Source organism: Narcine bancroftii, chromosome 3 (assembly GCF_036971445.1).
Source record: "Narcine bancroftii isolate sNarBan1 chromosome 3, sNarBan1.hap1, whole genome shotgun sequence".
NCBI classification, from domain to species: domain Eukaryota; kingdom Metazoa; phylum Chordata; class Chondrichthyes; order Torpediniformes; family Narcinidae; genus Narcine; species Narcine bancroftii.
The window spans coordinates 134,363,343-134,381,550 of record NC_091471.1 but is presented as its reverse complement, the minus strand read 5'-3'; the positions used below and the strand labels follow the sequence as shown (position 1 = coordinate 134,381,550).

General features: G+C 43.2%; 1 protein-coding gene across 7 annotated transcripts; it reads left to right on the top strand.

Moving 5' to 3' along the window:
- The first annotated feature begins 1,796 nt into the window (after nucleotides 1-1,796).
- LOC138757588 (uncharacterized) lies at nucleotides 1,797-16,845 on the top strand. 7 transcript variants are annotated; one of them, XM_069925191.1, is made up of 4 exons: nucleotides 1,797-6,032; nucleotides 9,595-9,721; nucleotides 11,383-11,559; nucleotides 14,974-16,845. In XM_069925191.1, exon 1 carries the CDS (start codon nucleotides 2,280-2,282, stop codon nucleotides 3,006-3,008), a length of 729 nt encoding a protein of 242 aa, XP_069781292.1. In that variant the 5' UTR covers nucleotides 1,797-2,279; the 3' UTR covers nucleotides 3,009-6,032; nucleotides 9,595-9,721; nucleotides 11,383-11,559; nucleotides 14,974-16,845. The 7 variants fall into 7 exon arrangements, with proteins under 7 accessions (XP_069781292.1, XP_069781291.1, XP_069781289.1 ...); XM_069925190.1 differs by having other exon boundaries at nucleotides 14,962-16,845; XM_069925188.1 differs by adding an exon at nucleotides 8,247-8,388 and having other exon boundaries at nucleotides 11,383-16,845.
- The last annotated feature ends 1,363 nt before the right edge of the window (nucleotides 16,846-18,208 follow it).

Sequence of the window (18,208 nt, the reverse complement as noted above, 5' to 3'; positions counted from 1 at the left end):
TCAGGATTGTATATGATGTCATGTATGTACTCTGGCAATAAATGTGAAATTTAAATATAAATCTAATCTACACTGACTACAAGTTAACACTGACTTGCAGAAAGATTCACAATGTTATAGATCTGACTTCAATCTCATTGTTTATTCATAAATGGGTAATCAATCAGAAGATCCTAAGAAAATATACCATCTCGTATTCAATCAAGGGTTAGAATTTTGCTAAATCCATATTGCTAAATTAACAGCACAATTCTCAACATTTTCAATGTCTTCAACATTTTTCTCCACACCCACAATACATTAACCCAATGGTTCTCTCTTTCCACTCATAGACCACTTTAACTAATCCCTATGCCATTGGTGCTCTGTGATTAGTAAGGGATTGCTTAAGGAGGTATGTGAGTGGCGAGGGAAGGTTGAGAATCACTGGTTTAGACCTAACTGTTACTGAAATATTTTGCTTGAGAAAAATTGTCATGGGCCCATTCCCTTTGGAGTTATGAAACCATGCACATAACGAGTCAATTAGGTATGATTAAAACAGTGTTTTTCAACCTTTTCTTTCCACCCACATGCCACCTTAAACAACCCCTTATTATTCACAGAGACCTATGGCATGGGGAATACTTAAAGTGGTATTTGAGTTGAAAAAAAAGGTTGAGAACCCACTGTGTTAACCCTTCAAACATGTTTTTGGATTGAATACATTTTTACATACCCATCTAAAACCTAAGTTATTATGACCAATCAAAAGCTCAGTAAGCAATCTTAGTAGTAATTACTGAGAAAGAATGTGCAAAGTACAGTACACTCAGTACAAATACAAATCTGTCAAACTTCCTGCAGAAGATTTGTGATAAAGAGATCTTAATTTATGAGAATGGTGAGCACTCAGCGCGGAACTAAAATCAACTTACCTTTAAAAAATCTCACTGTTATTATTTGCATTTTTAAACTAATTAATCTACAAATCTAAATTGTTATCTAGTTTTCCCCTCTGGAGTAACATTGAGAACTTACAAATCAAATGAAAATGTCTTAATTTGAATTGTGATATAGCACAGCTTTAGAAGGGCACATTCCTTAAATACATTTTCAATTGCTTTATTGTCTTCCTTGACTGCAGGTATTCAAACAGCTGTGTTCATCATGTTCAGCAGGAATTTATCTCAGAAAGACAGAATCCAGGAAAAGAAGTCAGGTTAACAAAAGAAGTCAATGATAAATTTAAACACTGGGCATTAATGGATAAGGGCTGACGGAAGGATTTTAGGATCCAGCGGCAAAACAATAAAAAGCTCATTGGAACAGAGAAAGTTGATTTTGAGAGAAAATATGTACATCAATGAAAAAAGAAAGAGTTTCTATGGATATATAAATAAGAAGATAGCTCAGTTAGGTGCGAGACCTTCAGAGATCAAGGCTGAGGAATTAATAATTGGAAATAATGAAATGTTGCATATGTAAAATTAATATTTTGTATCAGCCTTTACCATAGAGGACACTCCCAAAGGTAGAAAATGGGCTAATTTTAAATAAAATCCCAATCACAAAAAATAAAATAAAGAAACTCAATGGGATAAAAGTAACTTATTAGTGGACCTGATTGGAATCTAGGCTCTTAAAGGAAGTGGCAGCAAAGATAGTGGTGTGGCGGTGTGAGCAGTGGAAGAAACTCAGCCACCATGTTGAGGGTCATTAATGACAGTCTTTAATTCAAATTCAGCATGTCCCTTTAAGGGCAGCATGAGCTCAGTCACCTGGTGCATTGTGACATCATAATTGCTGCCTAGGGTGGGCGCTGGAAGGGATGCTGGAGTCAGAGAGAAACCACTGACGATGCCATTTCCCCCTGGCTGCCCCGCCACGTGGCGATACAAGCGGGGCCGGTTCACCATGAGGATGTGCGCCGCCACACAACACCCCCCAGAACTGGCCACGCGTCCTGTCGCTTTGGCAGCCGGCCCTGGCGCTTGGGCGCGGCTGTCTGCTCCGGCTGTGATAAGTCCAGATGGGCCGCCTTCAGGCGGTCCACCGTAAAAAGTTCCTTTCTCCCCCAATCATCCAGAGTGAAGGTTCTGCCGGACCGATACAAGACTTTGTATGGCCCCTCATACAGTTGCTGTAGCGGTGCACCTTGTGATCCCCTCCGCACGGAAACGAACTGGGCCAAGCCGAGCTCTTTGGGGAGATGAAACGACCAGGTGCCGTGGTGTGCCAGGGGTGGGGGAGCTAGGGAGGCCAGTCGCCTGCGTAGGTCCACCAGCAGATTTTTGTCGATGGCCATGGTGTCAGGGTCTTGGCTGAAAAACTCACCCGGCAGGGAAAGTGGTGCTGAAGCCTGCAGGCCCTCCTTGGGTGCCGTCCTAATCCTAAGGAGGACCCAGGGTAGGTCGTCCGCCCAGTCTGGTCCAGAGAGCCTGGCCATAAGCGATGCCTTCAGGTTCCTGTGGAACCTCTCCACCAACCCATTGGGCTGCGGGTGGTATGCTGTGGTGTGGTGGAGCTTGAGCCCCCAGGAGCTTCACCATCTGAGTCCACAGGACAGACGTGAACTGCGCCCTTCTGTCGCTAGTAATGTGTGCCGGCACTTCGAAGCTGGCGATCTATTGGTTGACCAGAGTCCTGGCGCACGTCTCCGCGGAGGCTTCCTTAATCGGGACAGCCTCCGGCCACCTTATGGCCCGATCCACCACCATGAGGAGGTAACGAGCCTCCTTGGACACCAGCAGGGGCCCGACGACATCAACATGGATGTGTTGGAATCTGCAAACCGCCAGGTCGAAGTTCTGGATGGGGGCTCATGTGTGTCACTGGACCTTGGAGGTCTGGCACCTGGTACAGTTCCTGGCCAGTTCCACCACCTTCTTCTTCACCCGTTGCCACACAAATTGCTCCACAACCATCCGCATGGTTGTCTTTACTGCTGGGTAAGTGAAGTCGTAGATCAGACTGAAGACCTTCGCCCTCCAGTGCGTCAGGACCACTGGGTGCAGCGTGCCTGTTGAGACGTGTGTCCGGGGCACCCAGACATCCTTGAGTTTGAGGGCCGAGATGGCGGTCTGCAAGGCCTGCATCTCCGCATTGTTCCTCTGTGACTGAGCTAGTTGCTGCTAATCCAGGCCAGGCACGAGAGTGTTGATGCCTTGATGGGAGAGCGCATCCGCCACTACATTGTCCTTGCCGGCCCTGTGTTGGATGTTGGTCGTGAACTCAGTCACATACGAGAGGTGGCGCTGCTGTCTGGCGGACCATGGATCCTTGGCCATTGCCAGTGCTTGAGTAAGGGGCTTGTGATCCGTGAAGGCTTGAGGAAGTAGCGGAAATGGTGGATGGCCAACTACAGCACCAGGAACTCCTGGTCAAAAGCACTGTATTTGAGTTCCGGTGGGCGTAGCTGCTTGCTGAAAAAGGCCAGCGGGAGCCATTATCCATTGAGCCACTGTTCCAGAACCCCCTCCCCCCCCCCCCCATTGCCATAGCTGAGGCGTCCACAGAAAGCGCCGTGTGTGCCTCCAGCCGTGGGTGCACTAGCAGTGTGGCGCTGGCTGGAGCTTCCTTTGTCGCGATGAAAGCCCTGCCCACCTCCTCTGACCGTGATAAAGTCTTTTCTTTGGTGGCCATGAGTGCGAACAATGGGCGCACGGTGTGCACGGGTCCGGGGATGAAACGATGGTAAAAGTTCACCATCCTCATGAACTCTTGGAGGCCTTTCAGGGTGGAGGGTTTGGGGAATCGTTGAACAGCTGCTACCTTCTCCAGCGCCGGTGCAATCCCAGCAATTGAAATGGTGTGCCCCAGGAACTGGAGGGACTCCTTGTTGAACTGGCATTTGGTCGCGTTGACCGTGAAGCCGAAGTCCGCCAACCAGGCAGAGTGTGCGGAGGTGGGCTTTGTGTTCATTGCGATTGCAACTGGTAATGAGAATATCATCCAGGTAAATGAACACAAAGTCCAGGTCTTTTTCGACTGCGTCCATGAGGCGCTGGCACGTTTGGGCTGTGTTCTTTAGACCAAAGAGCATATGCAGGAACTCAAAGAGGCCGAAAGCGGTGATAATTGCCATCTTACCCACGTCATTTGGATTTACCAGGATCTGATGGTATCCCCGCACGAAGTCCACTTTGGAGAAGACCCATGTGCTGTGGAGGTTGGCAGAGAAGTCCTGTATGTGGGGCACCGGGTACCTGTCGGGGGTGGTTACATTGTTCAACTGACGGTAGTCCCTGTACTGTCTCCAGCCCCCGGACGATTTTAGGACCTTATGGAGCAGCGATGCCCAGGCGCTGTCTGAGTGCCGGACAATTCCCAGTTCCTGGAGCCAAGAGAACTCCTCCTTTGCCTGCTGGAGCTTCTTGGGTGGTAGCCTTCTAGGTCTAGCATGCACCTGTGTGGCAATGTGGTCGATGACCCCATGCTGGGGCAGGGCGGCATTGAACCATGGCTCTAAGATGGCGGGGAATTTGTGGAGAATCTCGTCTAACTCGTCCTTGGCGATGGCTACAGTGGTGATTTCAGGCCTGCAGTCTTCTGCTGTGTCCTGTCAGGTGGAGTGGAACGTTTGGGTGTTGACCAGCCTTTTGCCCTTCATGTCAACCAGTAGGCCATGAGCTCTGAGGAAGTTGGCCCCTAACAGTGGGGTGCCCATAGAGGCTAGGATGAACCTCCAGTGGAACTTCTCCTTCCTGATCTGGATCTGTGCCCTGCAGGTGCCGTAGGTCCTGATGGTGGAGCCGTTGGCCACCCATAGGGTTGGACCTCGAGATCGGGTGCGAGTCTCTAATGCTGTGGGGGGAAGGACGCTGAGCTCAGCCCCTATCTCCACCAGGAATCGGCAGCTGGTGGATCTGTCTGTCACATGAGGGAGGCTGTTGTGTGGCCAGCCGTCGCAGTCATCAACGGTGGCTGGCCTGGTCTTTTCCCTGAAACCCGTGACACTTATGGATTGCATTCCCCAGCGCTGATGGTAGAAACACCAGATTGACTGGCCCTCCTCTGGCTTGGTCTTGAGAGCGGCTTGCGGTCGGCTGACTGCTGGTCATGCCACCTGGTTGAGGGCTGCCTCATTCTCCCTCTTCATGAACGAGGGCATCCGCATGGGCTGCTGATCTCCTCGGGTTCGAGAGGTCTTCATCTATGAGGAGTAGCTGGATGTCCTCCAGCATCAGTTCCAGGAATATCTGGCGGAAGAGAAAACAAGGCTTGTGGTCTTCTACCAGGGCCAGCATTTCGTCCATCAGTGTCGACAGACTATGGTCCCCAAGTCCATCTAGGTGAAGGAGCCTGGACGCCCGTTGCTGGGGAGTTAGCCTGAAAGTTCCAAGTAGCAGGTCTTTGAGGGCGGTGTACTTGCCCATAGCCGTGGGGGGGTGGTGGATGATGTCATCAACCCTCGCTGCTGTATCTTGGTCCAGAGTGTTAACGACATGTTAGAACATCGTGGCATCTGAGGAGATGTTGCAGAGTTGAAATTGTGTTTCCGCCTGCCTGAACCACGTTCTCGGTTGATGGGTCCAAAAGGGGGGAAGCTTGATGGAGACACATTAACCTCTGCTGAATCCATGGTGATTTGAGTCCAGAAAAACACCTGGGCTCATTGGGGTCACCACTGTGACGGTGTGAGCAGTGGAAGAAACACAGCCACCACGTTGAGGGTCATTAATGACAGATTTAATTCAAATTCAGCACGCCCATTTAAGGGCAGCATGAGCTCAGTCACCTGGTGCTTTGTGACATCATAATCACTGCCCAGGGTGCGCGGTGGAAGGGATGCTGGAGTCAGGGAGAAACCACTGACGATGCCATTTCCCCATGGCTGCCCCGCCACGTGGCGATACAAGCGGGGCTGGTTTGCCATGAGGATGTGCAGTGGATCTATTGTTTGAAATTTTTCCAAACTCTCTGTTTTGAGAGGATACTAGAAGATAGGAAAAAAAAGCAATGTGACTCCATCAAAAAGATGGGGATGAGTGGAAGAGCCACAAACATGAGGGTAGAATGGCAAAGTAGGAGGCTGGTCATTTAAAACTGAGGTATGTAGAAATCACTTTTCCCAAAGGGTAATAATCTCTGAAATTCTCTGACACGAGGTTGGTGGAGGCCAGATCATTGGGACATACCTGAAAGGTTGAGGAATTGAGGGTTATTGTGAACTGTAATTAAAGCCATGTAAAAGACATCCATGACAGGATACATGGAATTGGGGTTAATATATATCATGGATAGATTGGTTAATCAATAGAAGGCAGAGGTTGGGATAAGTGGATGCTTGTCTTGTTTCCATTCAGGGGTGAGCAGAGTGCCTCAGAGGGGTATCAAATGTAGCACTATATGTTTGATCATGACACTCAAATGAATGGAAATGGAAATTGTACAAATGATGGGAAGAGACGGCAGTGATGTGGACAGGTTGAATAATTGGGTGAGGTCTAGCTGTATGATAAATGTGATACATTTTGGAAGAAAAAAATAGGTTAGATTATTGGTTGTTGTGGCAGTTTGCGCAATGACTTTACAGCGCCAGTGATCGGGTCTGGGTGGGGGCTTGAATCCTGCGCTCTCTGTAAGGCGTCTTTATAGTCCCCCATGTCTGCATGGGTTTTCTTTGGGGGCTCTGGTTTTGTTCATCTGTTCAAAACGTACTGGGGATGTAGGTTAATTGGGGGTAAATTGGGCTGCAGGGACTCATGGGCCGAAATGGCCTATGACATTTCTGTATGACTAAAAATAAATTTGAATGATGAAAGACTGAAGTTTCCTGTTATGCAGAAGAACTTGGGGGTGCTTGTGAATGAATTGCAGGTACAACAGGTTATCAAGAAGGCTAAGGAATGTTCGCTTTCATTGCTAAAGGAATTGACTTTAAGAGGAGGGGGTTTCTGCTGCAGTTGTGCAGGGCACTGATGAAGTTACACCTGGAGTACTGCATACAGTTCTGGTTTTGGAAGTGGTGCAGAGGAGGTTCATCTGCTTTAATTCAGAGATGAGGTTGTCAGCCTATGAGGAGGTTAGCCTATGAGGAGAGATTGGATCACCTGAGGCTATATTCACTGGAATTTAGAAGAATATTTGGGGATCTTACAGAAATATATAAAATTATGAAAGGAATAGATAAGATAGAGACAGGAAAGTTGTTTACATTGGTGGGTGAGACTTGAAATGTACAAGATTTGGGAGGTGGAATTGCTTTTCCCAGAGTGTGATGAATCTGTGGAATTCTCTGCCAAGGAAGCATTAGAGACTGCCTTACTAAATATATCTAAAACAGAGTTAGACGGATTTTTGCAAAGTAGGGGAATTAAGGCTTATGGGGTAAATGCAGGGAGGTGGAGCTGAATCCACAGCCCGTTCAGCCATGAATGGTGGAGTAGGCTTGATGGGCCAGATGGCCAACTCCTTCTCTTATTTCTTTCATTCCTGTATTCTGAGCCGAGTTGCAAGCAGCACTGATCAGTTGAGATCGTGTTGAATGGTGGGGCTGTGTTGAGGGGCCTGGTGACCTATCTTCTAATGTTCCTACCTTCTTGTGAAGAGTGGTGAAGCTGTTTAATTCCTACAATAGGAAATCAATTGCTAACAGAAAAGATGAATCTTTGATGGTTGCAAGATGTGCTGAATGGGCCTTTCTTAATATCATGTAAAATATTTAAGTGGTGGCTTCTTCTAACATATTTCATTTTTTTACTGGAGTCCAACCCCCACAATTAGCCATTGCATTTAACTTTCCCAAATTTCTTTTACTGCCAATGCTGACATTAAAGTAAAATGGCCAATGCAAATCTGTATATCATAATCCTTGGATACTATTTATACAATATTGGCATTCTTATATTGCATTCAATCAAATTTTGTTCACAAAAATGACTTTATTTAAAAAAAGCAGAAATTATTAGGGTTAGTAGCTTAAAAGTTAATGTAAGGAAATAGAATATATTGTTATATTTAGATATTGCTGTAATAATCTGTTTAATAATAATTGCAGGTTAGCATATACTCACCTTCCCAGACTAGTAATCTAGAAGATGGTCTATTATTCTGAAGATGCCAGTCCAACCTGAACTTTGGTGATGAGGAATTTAAGAGCAGATTTAACAACGTTCTAGATATTCAAAGCCTTCCAAATACAGAGCTGTCTGTTTGATGGGTGCCCCGTCCATGAATTCAATGCTGAAAGCCCTGGATGGCAATGATAAAAACCTATTTTTAAAATTTTGATTTTGATATCCTGTTTTGAATACTCACACTAGGCAGCATAACTCTAAATTGAGCATACAGTGACGAAATGGTGGGAGTGGAAACAATCACGTTGATTTGGTTCATCATGGCCTTCAATCTCACTAAAATTCATTTCTGGAACCTGGAAACTTTTCTGCTCTGGAAACTGTAAAGGTCAGTTTGTTCTCAAACAATTGGTTAAATTAGTTCACCAGCAACATAAAACTAATTTCTTGACATTTTATCAATCACTTGCTAAACCTGACCTGGAAGATACTTTTGAATTGTGGATTAAGTTCAAAAGTTACATATATTGTTGCCTTCTGGTAAAACCCATGATTGGATATATAAGAAGGTAAGTTAAAGGAAAATGTGGAGCAATATGCAAATTATACCTGTCCAATCTATAAAGAATTAATAAATTAGATCTGTGTATATATAACTTCTGTAACAATCTAAAAGGGCAGGGCTATTAATTTTTTCAAGCATAAATCTACACCTTTTGTGTGGATTTCTGACCAGATTTCACAAATGACGATCGTGATTTAAGTTGAAATCATAGATGGTTTCATTATTGAGCCTCCTGCTGAAGTTATGAGGTATGATTTAAGATTTCTAAGGGGATTGGATTGCCAGAGGATGTTCAGAATGCATGTATCTGGTCACTAATTTAGCAGGGTAAGGATGTTTTCATGGTGATAAATGTGCATTGAAAGTATGATGGCTCACTGATGTAAAATTCTTCTGCACACTTTACTCAAGGTGCTATATGAAACTCTCATTTAACCCCTGTGTGGAGTTCACATTGTCCACTTTGCATTGTGTGGTGAATAAAGGAACACAGGTAAATCAAAGGTTGTTTCTGGGGAATGGAGAGATGATGAGTCCGACAATGAAGGTTCACTTTCAAGAGAAGCTCAGCTCAGGAATAGTTGGTGAATGGCTGGAGAAGATCAGCTGGGTTGGCAAATGATCACAATGACAAAATGATGAAGGTTGTAAAGGGATGGTGCGGTTTTGAAATAAAGGTTGCATGATGTTTGGGAGGTGCACTGGTTGTAGTTGGCCAGTGTATTGTGGAGGTGGGTACTAAGCAATGAAGTTAGGTTTTAACAAAAGATACTAACTTGGTTCCCAGCAATGAACCCCTGAGTTAGGATTTGCTAATGCGGGTGTCTTTTACATATGACTGTAGCAATGGAGGCCTGTTTCTGCATGAGTACGCATCTGAATTTCCTAAAATCTAAAAGTATTATCCACATTATTGGATATCATTGCACATTGCCGAGGTGTTGGCATATTTTTTGTACAGGAACCTTTGAGAAATTTTGAAAACAACATCAAATATACAAGAGGTTCCTGATTTTGTTCTGTATTCAGTTTTCAGATAAAATTGGATAAATTTCTAAAAATTCACATTGCACAAGATGATATAATGGTAGACTACCCTGTTTCTAAACAATTGATCAACAGGAAGAGGTGAAGAACTGATTGTCCATCATCAATGGTAAGTGCTCCAGGTTCTTAAGAGGGGCCCAGTAAGCCTAAATATGTCAATCACTTCCCTTCGCATTATGGAAACCATGCAGGAAAGCATTCAATCATTATTTTAACTATTCAATCAAAGTCTTTGAATTCATGCCTTAAATTTTGATCATCAGTTAGTTCTCATTTTCATGAGCATCTATTTCTGAACCTTTTCAAACAATATTTGTTGGTTCAAACTAGGCTCTGGAATGATGTCTTCAGGATGTGAAGATTTCCAGAGAGGAATATTGTTGGTTTGTGCAAAATTTTGTGAAGGACCAATGGTTCATAATGTTATAATAGGCTTAAACCTCATGCATACTTATTGGACCTAATACAACTACCCACACATTCCATCTTCTCTCTCTTCCTATATTTCTACTATTTTCTGATTTTATTTTAAATTTCCAGCATCTGCTTTTTTTTATAGATTCCATGAATTAATCATTCAATAGAAATATGAACCTGAATGAAAACTAATCTGTAATACACATGCAGTGAGCAGTGAACCCTTTCCTAGATCAAGTCTATTGTCATCTGATTATACAAGTATAACCCAATGAAACAGCGTTCCCCAGTCCTTGGTGCAAAACTCGCAGACATAACACACATACAGACAAACAATACATATGCAGTACAATTATTTCATATATACAAATAAATACATAAATAGATATTGTTTCATGGATATGATAGCCTTGGATAATTAGTGTGAGCAGTTCATTTGATTATTCAGCATTCTCACTGCCTGCAGGAAGAAACTGTTCCTCAGCCTGGTGGCTCTGATACTCCTGTGTCTCTTCCCCAATGGGAGCAGCTGAAAGATGCTGTTTGCAGGGTAGAAGGGGTCCTCAATGATTTTGCATGCCCTTGAGGAGGAAATTTCAAACTTTTCTAATTTAACTACTGTACTAACACTTTAAAAGATTCTTGCTGGCCTTATGGCTTCCAAGTCTTTCCTTAACAAAACCCTCATTTAACCCCAGTTTCTAACTTGAGAGAGTTGTAGTCCAAGATGGATGTGACACCAGCTTGTTACCTTTGTTACAAAAACCTGATGTTCTTCTCTTGCTCATCGAGATAAGTTGAAATGACCTTTGAGTTGATTTATGCCTGAACCATGTTGTAAAGCTCCCTTTGTTCCTCATTTGAAAATGTTTTACTTATCACATGTATTCTGATTATAAATGTGTGTGTCTTTTTGCCCAAGGCATAGACTTGGACCTCTGCTTTTAGGAGATAGAGCTCTCTCCGTGGTATCACCTTTGAATAAAGGCTTTCTTCATCAGCATTCCTCTGTGTCCGAGATTTTTTTCCAGAACAGATGGCGATGAGAAAGGGATTCTCAAGTTGGAAAGGAATAACAGGGTGAACAGCTTTACAGAATCCCAGAACCCAAGGGAAAAAGAGAGATTTTCCAAGTTGGGAAAATCCAGTCACTCCGAAAGGGAGGTGGCCAGCCTCTGAAAGGGGGGTGGGGGGGGGGGGGTGAATGGTAACAGTCCTAGCTATAAGGGGGACTAAACAAGGGTAGCTACTGACCAAAGGAGACAGAGGAACTTATTGTGGAATTCCTTTACACCGGTGAGTATTGTAATGGTTTTATTGCTTCAACGCTGGGCTTTACTTTGCTTTCTCTAGACAACAATGAGGAATATCTGCAGTCAAGCAGTACAAGGTCCTCCTGCCGAAAAGATAAGAACCAGCAGTTGAGCAGTGAAAGCTGCTTCTGCTAATAGGACAAAGCCTGCAAGACTCCTGAAGACCAGTAAGGGAAATGAGAAATGAATAAAGATGGTAAATGACACCTGATGATATGTAAGTAACCCACTGGTCCCTCTGCGATCGCTGGCAGACACCATAATAAAATAAACTAGAGAAGGTAGGGCTTGAGGATTCGCCAAAAGGGGAAAAAAAGGACCTGGAGGTTTGTTCAGGAAAGGGATAAAAGTGTTGACCTAGATCTGACAACCCTGCCTTAAGAGGTTGTTAAGAGGGGAAATCCCCCATGTGAAGGTCAGGACTCCGAAGTGGGTGCAGAGGAGCAAAAAGACAACATGGGACAAGTGTGTGATAAATCGGGAGTAAACACTCATTTGGGTAAAATGTCCGAAATGAGTGATGTGCTGACCCCAGGACAGCCAATGCGCTATTTGTATCCAAAGTATGGGAAAGGTTAAATTGGTCACCAAGTTGCGCAACTGAAAAAAGGGGGGGTAGAAATTGAGCAGGGGGGGGCCAGAAAAGGGCTGGCTGGACACATTTTTGGTGAGTATAACATAAAGTTAAAAAGGTGAAGGCAATGCGTAATTTGCGCTTGGGAGATGAAAAGAATTTAAGAGTGGCCCTAACAAATGAAGCTTGGCCAGCAGGAGGAAGAATCTAGAACACTAGTAAAACAGACAAGAAAGAACAACTAATGTGAAGAAAAAAGACGCATCAAATAAATGGAAAAAGAACAAGAGCTGAGAGATAATGCAATTTTAAAAATTACAAATGGCTAAAATGGTGGTGCATTCTTTTGCCCACACGCCCACCTTATAGTGAGAGAGAGGTTTTTTTTCTCTGCTGCTAAGTGACTGAAACCCCTTTTTTCTGCTAATTTGTATGTGTATTCTAAGACTATAAGTGCCAGTGCTTCCAGCATTTTCAAAACTGCACTGAGCCCACTTTAAATATTCTCCTTGAAACTCTTCAGAGATAAAATATGATATGGACCAGAACAAGCCAGTTACTAGCAGATCTTCAAATCCATGCAGAATTATTTTAGGCATTATAAAACAAATTGTTTTATCAAGTGCCCACTTTTTTTTCTTCTCGCTTCTGAAACTTCTCATACATTGATTCAACATGTTAGAAGGGAAACACCAACAGAAGGTGAAAATGAAAACCCTGGGGATCCGATGTCAGCCAGGGCAACCCCATTCTTGCAGAATGATGAGGATGAGGAATCAAAAGATTCCTTGTGGGTAAGACCACCCCCATATGTACTCAAGCAGCCACAGTTACCAGTCATGTGTCTGACTAAATACGACAAAGAAGGTTTCAGACTTAGACCTTATGAAGAATTGTTGCTCATTTTGAAAAGAACTTGAACGAAAGTTTGCCTCCCACCTTTGAGCACTTTTCTTTGCGTAATGAGACTGTGCACGAGTGAGGAAGAAGTGGTCAAAAAAACTCACAGCTTCACAGCTATTGGACATTAATAATAGTTAAGAAATGGTGTTCAACTTCTTCAGTGTTGCAATCTCAAGTTAAGCCTTTGACACTGCTCAGGAATTTTGGAAGCACACCAAACTTATACAGCAGATTAGATATTGCAAAGCTTAAAAAAAATACTGCAACCTTGTTAAAAACAAAGAACAACCTAGAAGAACAATGATGGCCTTTTGGCTGAGTAATAAACAGAAACTCAGAGTGAAATACATCCAGCATTCAGACGCAACTCTCCAGATATCTAATTTCATGATTGTATGACTGTTAACTCAATAGCCTTTTTAACACCGCCTCCAGTTGAACTTGAAGAACCAGATTATGATTGTTTGTGACGAACCTACCAATTGGTTTATTGACTGGGCAGCCTTTGTTGTTGATACAGGTCAACACTGTGCAGGTTATGCCATTGTGAAGAATACAGAAATGAAGTAATAAAGACGGCTGCCTTCTATCATCCAGTGTCCCAGCAACTTGAATTATTTGTCCTTATTAGAGCCTACATGATAGGGAAAAGAATACTGATGCCCATACCAGAAGCCTGTAGCCCTTGGCTACTGCTATAAATGGTTCCTTCACTGTTTATTCAGAAAGTGATACACTGCTTTAAAATAGAACAGTTTTGCCTGATATGGGGATAACTTCAGGCGGACGCCCCTGCCCTGCTAATTTCTTTGAACTCTGTAAGCAGCAAAGGGTGTGACAGAAATCCAGAAACTTAATTATGACCCACCCCTGGTGGACAATTTCTGTACCTAATCCAATTTTTTTTAACCTGTACATGCAATAATATTTGACTAAGGGAGAATGGTAGGAGTGGGACATCACTAATTTGAGAAAAGAGACACAAAGGCGCAGGAATGTATCATCTGTCAGTGAAATAGTCTTGGTAAAGAAATTATGTGCCCTCAGGGAAGGACATTAATGCCTATCATTTGAGTGTATATAGATTGATTTTATAAAATTACTTAGAGAATGTAACTATAAGTATTGTCTTGTTGTTATCGATTTACCTGGGATCTTTAAGTTGGCTGAAGTTGTCAGAAGAAACTGGGTTGAATTGGATAAAGGTATTGCCATTGGCTTTATTTGAAATGCATAGAAGCCCACACAGCAGTACAGGGTTAAAATCCTAAGTTTGACCTGACATTACTTTAGATTTACATGCGTTAATTGACATAATGGTCACCTATGCACAGCAACTAACCAAATCACTGTCAGTCCAACACTCACAGGCGAAAGAGATGCAAAGGCATTCTGAAGAACTCATTGGTAGCAAACAGCTGCCCCTCCTGCAGCCCGGTCGGTGACTATGTGCTTTGGAGTCGAATAATGTTTGATAATCATTAAATATGCATCATGAGAACCTAAACACTCCAATTTTCTTTAAGCTGAGGACTCTTTAAGTTCAATTATAATATAACCTAGTGTCTGCAAACCGTTAAAAGAAATGCAGTCAATAAGTAGTTAGATTGTATGATTTCTGAATGTTTTGAAATGCAGCAACAGAGACAAGCTAACCAAACAAAATATTAAAACAGCAAGTTTTGCAGACAAATACTCAGTTATAAGATTTTGCCAGCCGGCTAAACATGTGTAGAGTACTTGATATTTATGGTCCTCACTTTGTAGCCAAGATAAATGAAGTATAGTATCAGGAATTGGGGATCTTATAAGGAATTGGGGATCTGACAGTGGTTCCACTACTTCATTAACCCCAGGCAGCAGGAATAGTGGAATGTTGGAATGAAACATAAAAAAAAACTAAGCTGGTCAAATTATCTGAGGGAATAGCTAAAATTGGCTAAAAAGTGCTTCCCCTAGCATTGATCAAAATGCGGTTGACACCCCAGGCTAAGTCAGGGCTATCTGCTGCAGAGATGGTCCATGGACAGCCAATACAGACATCCTGGGGAGCAAAGTCCGCATAGCCAGTAGGGATGGATTTATTATTAAGTGATAACATGAGCAAATATATGAGTAATCTAACTAAAACTTTTTTGAGAGATGTCTTCACAGGTACAACAAACACACCTAAAGGAGGATGATCCAACAGATCAAAATGGTGAATATCCTAATGTCAAACCTAAAGAACTGGGATCGGAAGAAAGTGGGAACTTGCTGGAAAGGGCCATTCCTGGCCCCAGTAATAACACTGACTGGAGTAAAAGCTTGAAGGACAGCCTCACTAGATACACCAAATAGACTTAAGGGAAAAAGGCCCAGCTACAACATGAGAACTTTATTGTTAGTCCTTTTATCTCCTTGACATTTGAACTGAATACTGGAGTCGTGACTGAATAGAGGAACTTTGGGTAGAAGCATAATACCCTTTTAAATGTGTCTTATATGTTGACAAGATGAATGTTTATAGCTGTTGAATGTATTCCCATATTCTAACCAACTCAATGGGAGGTATCCACTCAAGACACAGCCCTACCCCATACAGTAAGTGATAGAATGGATTGTGAGACTGAACCGATCACAGATAAGTGAAAATAAGGATATAAACATGTGGAGGTCAGCAGGGTATAACATGACATCTTTTATTAAATGGTACCTACAGTTATATAACCATACCAAGGCTGGGAGAAAGTTGATGTAAAATTGTATACAATGAGACTTTTTTTGACATAAGGCATACCCATGGCTGACTACTAATTGGATGGGATTGGGATATGTGGTTCCCTCTAAACATCATGTACAGAAACTACAACAATACCCTGATTGGCCAGATGTAACCAGGTTCAGGACGAAGAGAGGAATCTCTAAGATGAAGCAGGTCTTTATGATTCTGTTGTCCTTTGATGGTACGAGAAAGGCATCCAAAGAACTGGTTCACTGACTCAGAAGCTGTGGCTATTGGCTAATGAAACAGCTAAGAGATTCAAAGCAGCTGGGAAGGTGGTGTCAGCAGAGATGTTTGCTATCCGTACGGTGACAATCCAGAACCAAATGGACCCTGACTATTCTGGCTGATCATGGGGAGACCTGTCAGATTACAGGTCAAGGCTACTGTATGAACAGCTCTGACAACATCACTAAATGGGTGAACCACATGCAAAAAGAGAGATACAGGACTCACGAGAAATTGAATCGAAACGCCTGACCATCACACCTATTGCTTTTCACAATGCTTTTCTTCAAGATCATGTGAGTTTGTAACTGAGGTAACCTTCTTCTAACTTGCTTGAATCTATAAATACTTGATCCATCCCTTTGTTAGATGAAGACCTTATGAAATTGCTTCAAGTGTGACAGCAGTAAAGGGCTCATCCAGGTGGCATCCCTATGATGTCCTGAATGGCTAGAGACACCACTAGCCAGGAGAAAATGTTTACCCCACAAAAGAGCGGCCCTTCCCCGAAACATACAACATCCTGTATGAAGAGGAAGACGAGATACCCCAGTAAGGAGTGTTAATCACAAAATATTAACAAGGAGGGATTGTAGAGGAAATTTCAAACTTTTCTAGTTTAACTACTAAACTTTAAAATATTCTTGCTGACATGATGACTTCAAATTCTTTCCTTAACAAATGGCTAATTGGTGTTCTAACTCTCATTTAACCCCAGTTTCTAAGCTGAGAGAGTTGTAGTTCAAGATGGATGTGACACCAGCTTGTTACCTTTGTTACAAAAACTGATGTTCTTCTCTTGCTCGTTGTGATGTTCAAACGGCCTTTTAGTTGATTTATGCCTGAAACATATTGTAAAGCTTCCTTTGTTCCTCAGTTGCAAATGTTTTTTTCTTATCACATGTATTCTGATTATGTGTCTTACTTATATGTTGACAAGATATGTGTGTGTCTTTTTGGCCAGAGACTCGGACTTACGCTTTTAGGAGATAGAGCTCTTTCCATGGTATCACATTTGATTAAAGGCTTTCTTCAGCAGCATTCCTCTGTATATGAGATTTTTTTCCACAACATCCTTCTTCAGACAACAATCCCAATAGATTACATTGATGGGGAGGAGAAGGGTAGGGAGACCCCAGTGATCCTCTCTGGCACTTTTATAATCCTGTGTATTGACCTCCGATCCATTTCTCTGCAGCAACTGTACCACACTGTGATGCAGCTGGCCAGGATGCTCTTGATAAAGCTCCTATAGGAAATTGATATCATGGTGGATGGTGGCCTTGACCGTTTCAGTCTTCTCAGGAAGTGCAGTTGCTGTTGTACCTTCCTGATAAGTGTGGAGATGTATGTCCACGATAGGTCACTAGTTATGTGAACTCCAGGTTCACTCCCTGTAAAGTAACATTAACAGTCAGTATACAAGCTTGCCCAGATAGAGAGAAACAGGCAACATCAAATCAAGTTGCTAACAATTTACAAAATCCAAGACTAATACATAAATATTCAGAATTTGTCGAACTGGAAATCAAGGTGCTGGCAGTTAAAAGTTGGTGAAGTTATGACTCAACAACTATCAAGAAGTAGGATGATAGCCCCTCCACCCCACCCTGACACACCCATCCCATCACCCCCCCCCCCCCCACCATGTTGTATGAGAACTCTGAAATGATCATAACTAATACTGGGTTTCAGTTGGTTGAAGATATAATTCCTGGTGTGTTTGGGGATTTCTACTGTGCATTAAAATTGCTGGTGACTGCAGGCAGTGGTGTGGAGAAGAGCTATCTACTGATGATGTGGCATTGGGTGCAAAGGATGGATGCATTGATAACATATAAAATGAAAGCCATGTGTGGTCAAGGTAAGTGAATGAATGCATCATCAAAATCCACTTCCCACAAATCACTCTCATGCACTACTGCAATGCGCTATCGAGCAGAAAAGCAGACACAAAACATAAAATCTGTTCAACAGGCTTTATCCCACACAAACTTCCACAGAGCTGGCTGTGAGAGTAGCTGTGCTGGATCTGAGACTGACCTCGAGGGGCCGGATGTAGCTTATATCCCGGAGGGTGATTGGCAGCCAACCGGGTGGTGCTTGGCCCATTCAGGTCGGCTGATTGACAGCCGGCCAGGTGTGGCCTTGTCCTCTCCTCCAGTGATCTTCCTGCAGGTACACAGGTTGCCCCATGCAGTAGGCTGGTGGTGTACCACCACATTTACCCCCTTCTTTAAAATTGTCCCTGGGGAGGGGAAGTTAAATTTCATGTTCTACAAAGCTCCAAACATATGTACATTATTTACAAGTTTAGACAGTCCGGTGGCCATCGGAGTCTCTGCGAAGGAAGCTTTACAACATTGGCTCCAAGCCAAAGGTCAGTGAGGGTAAGTG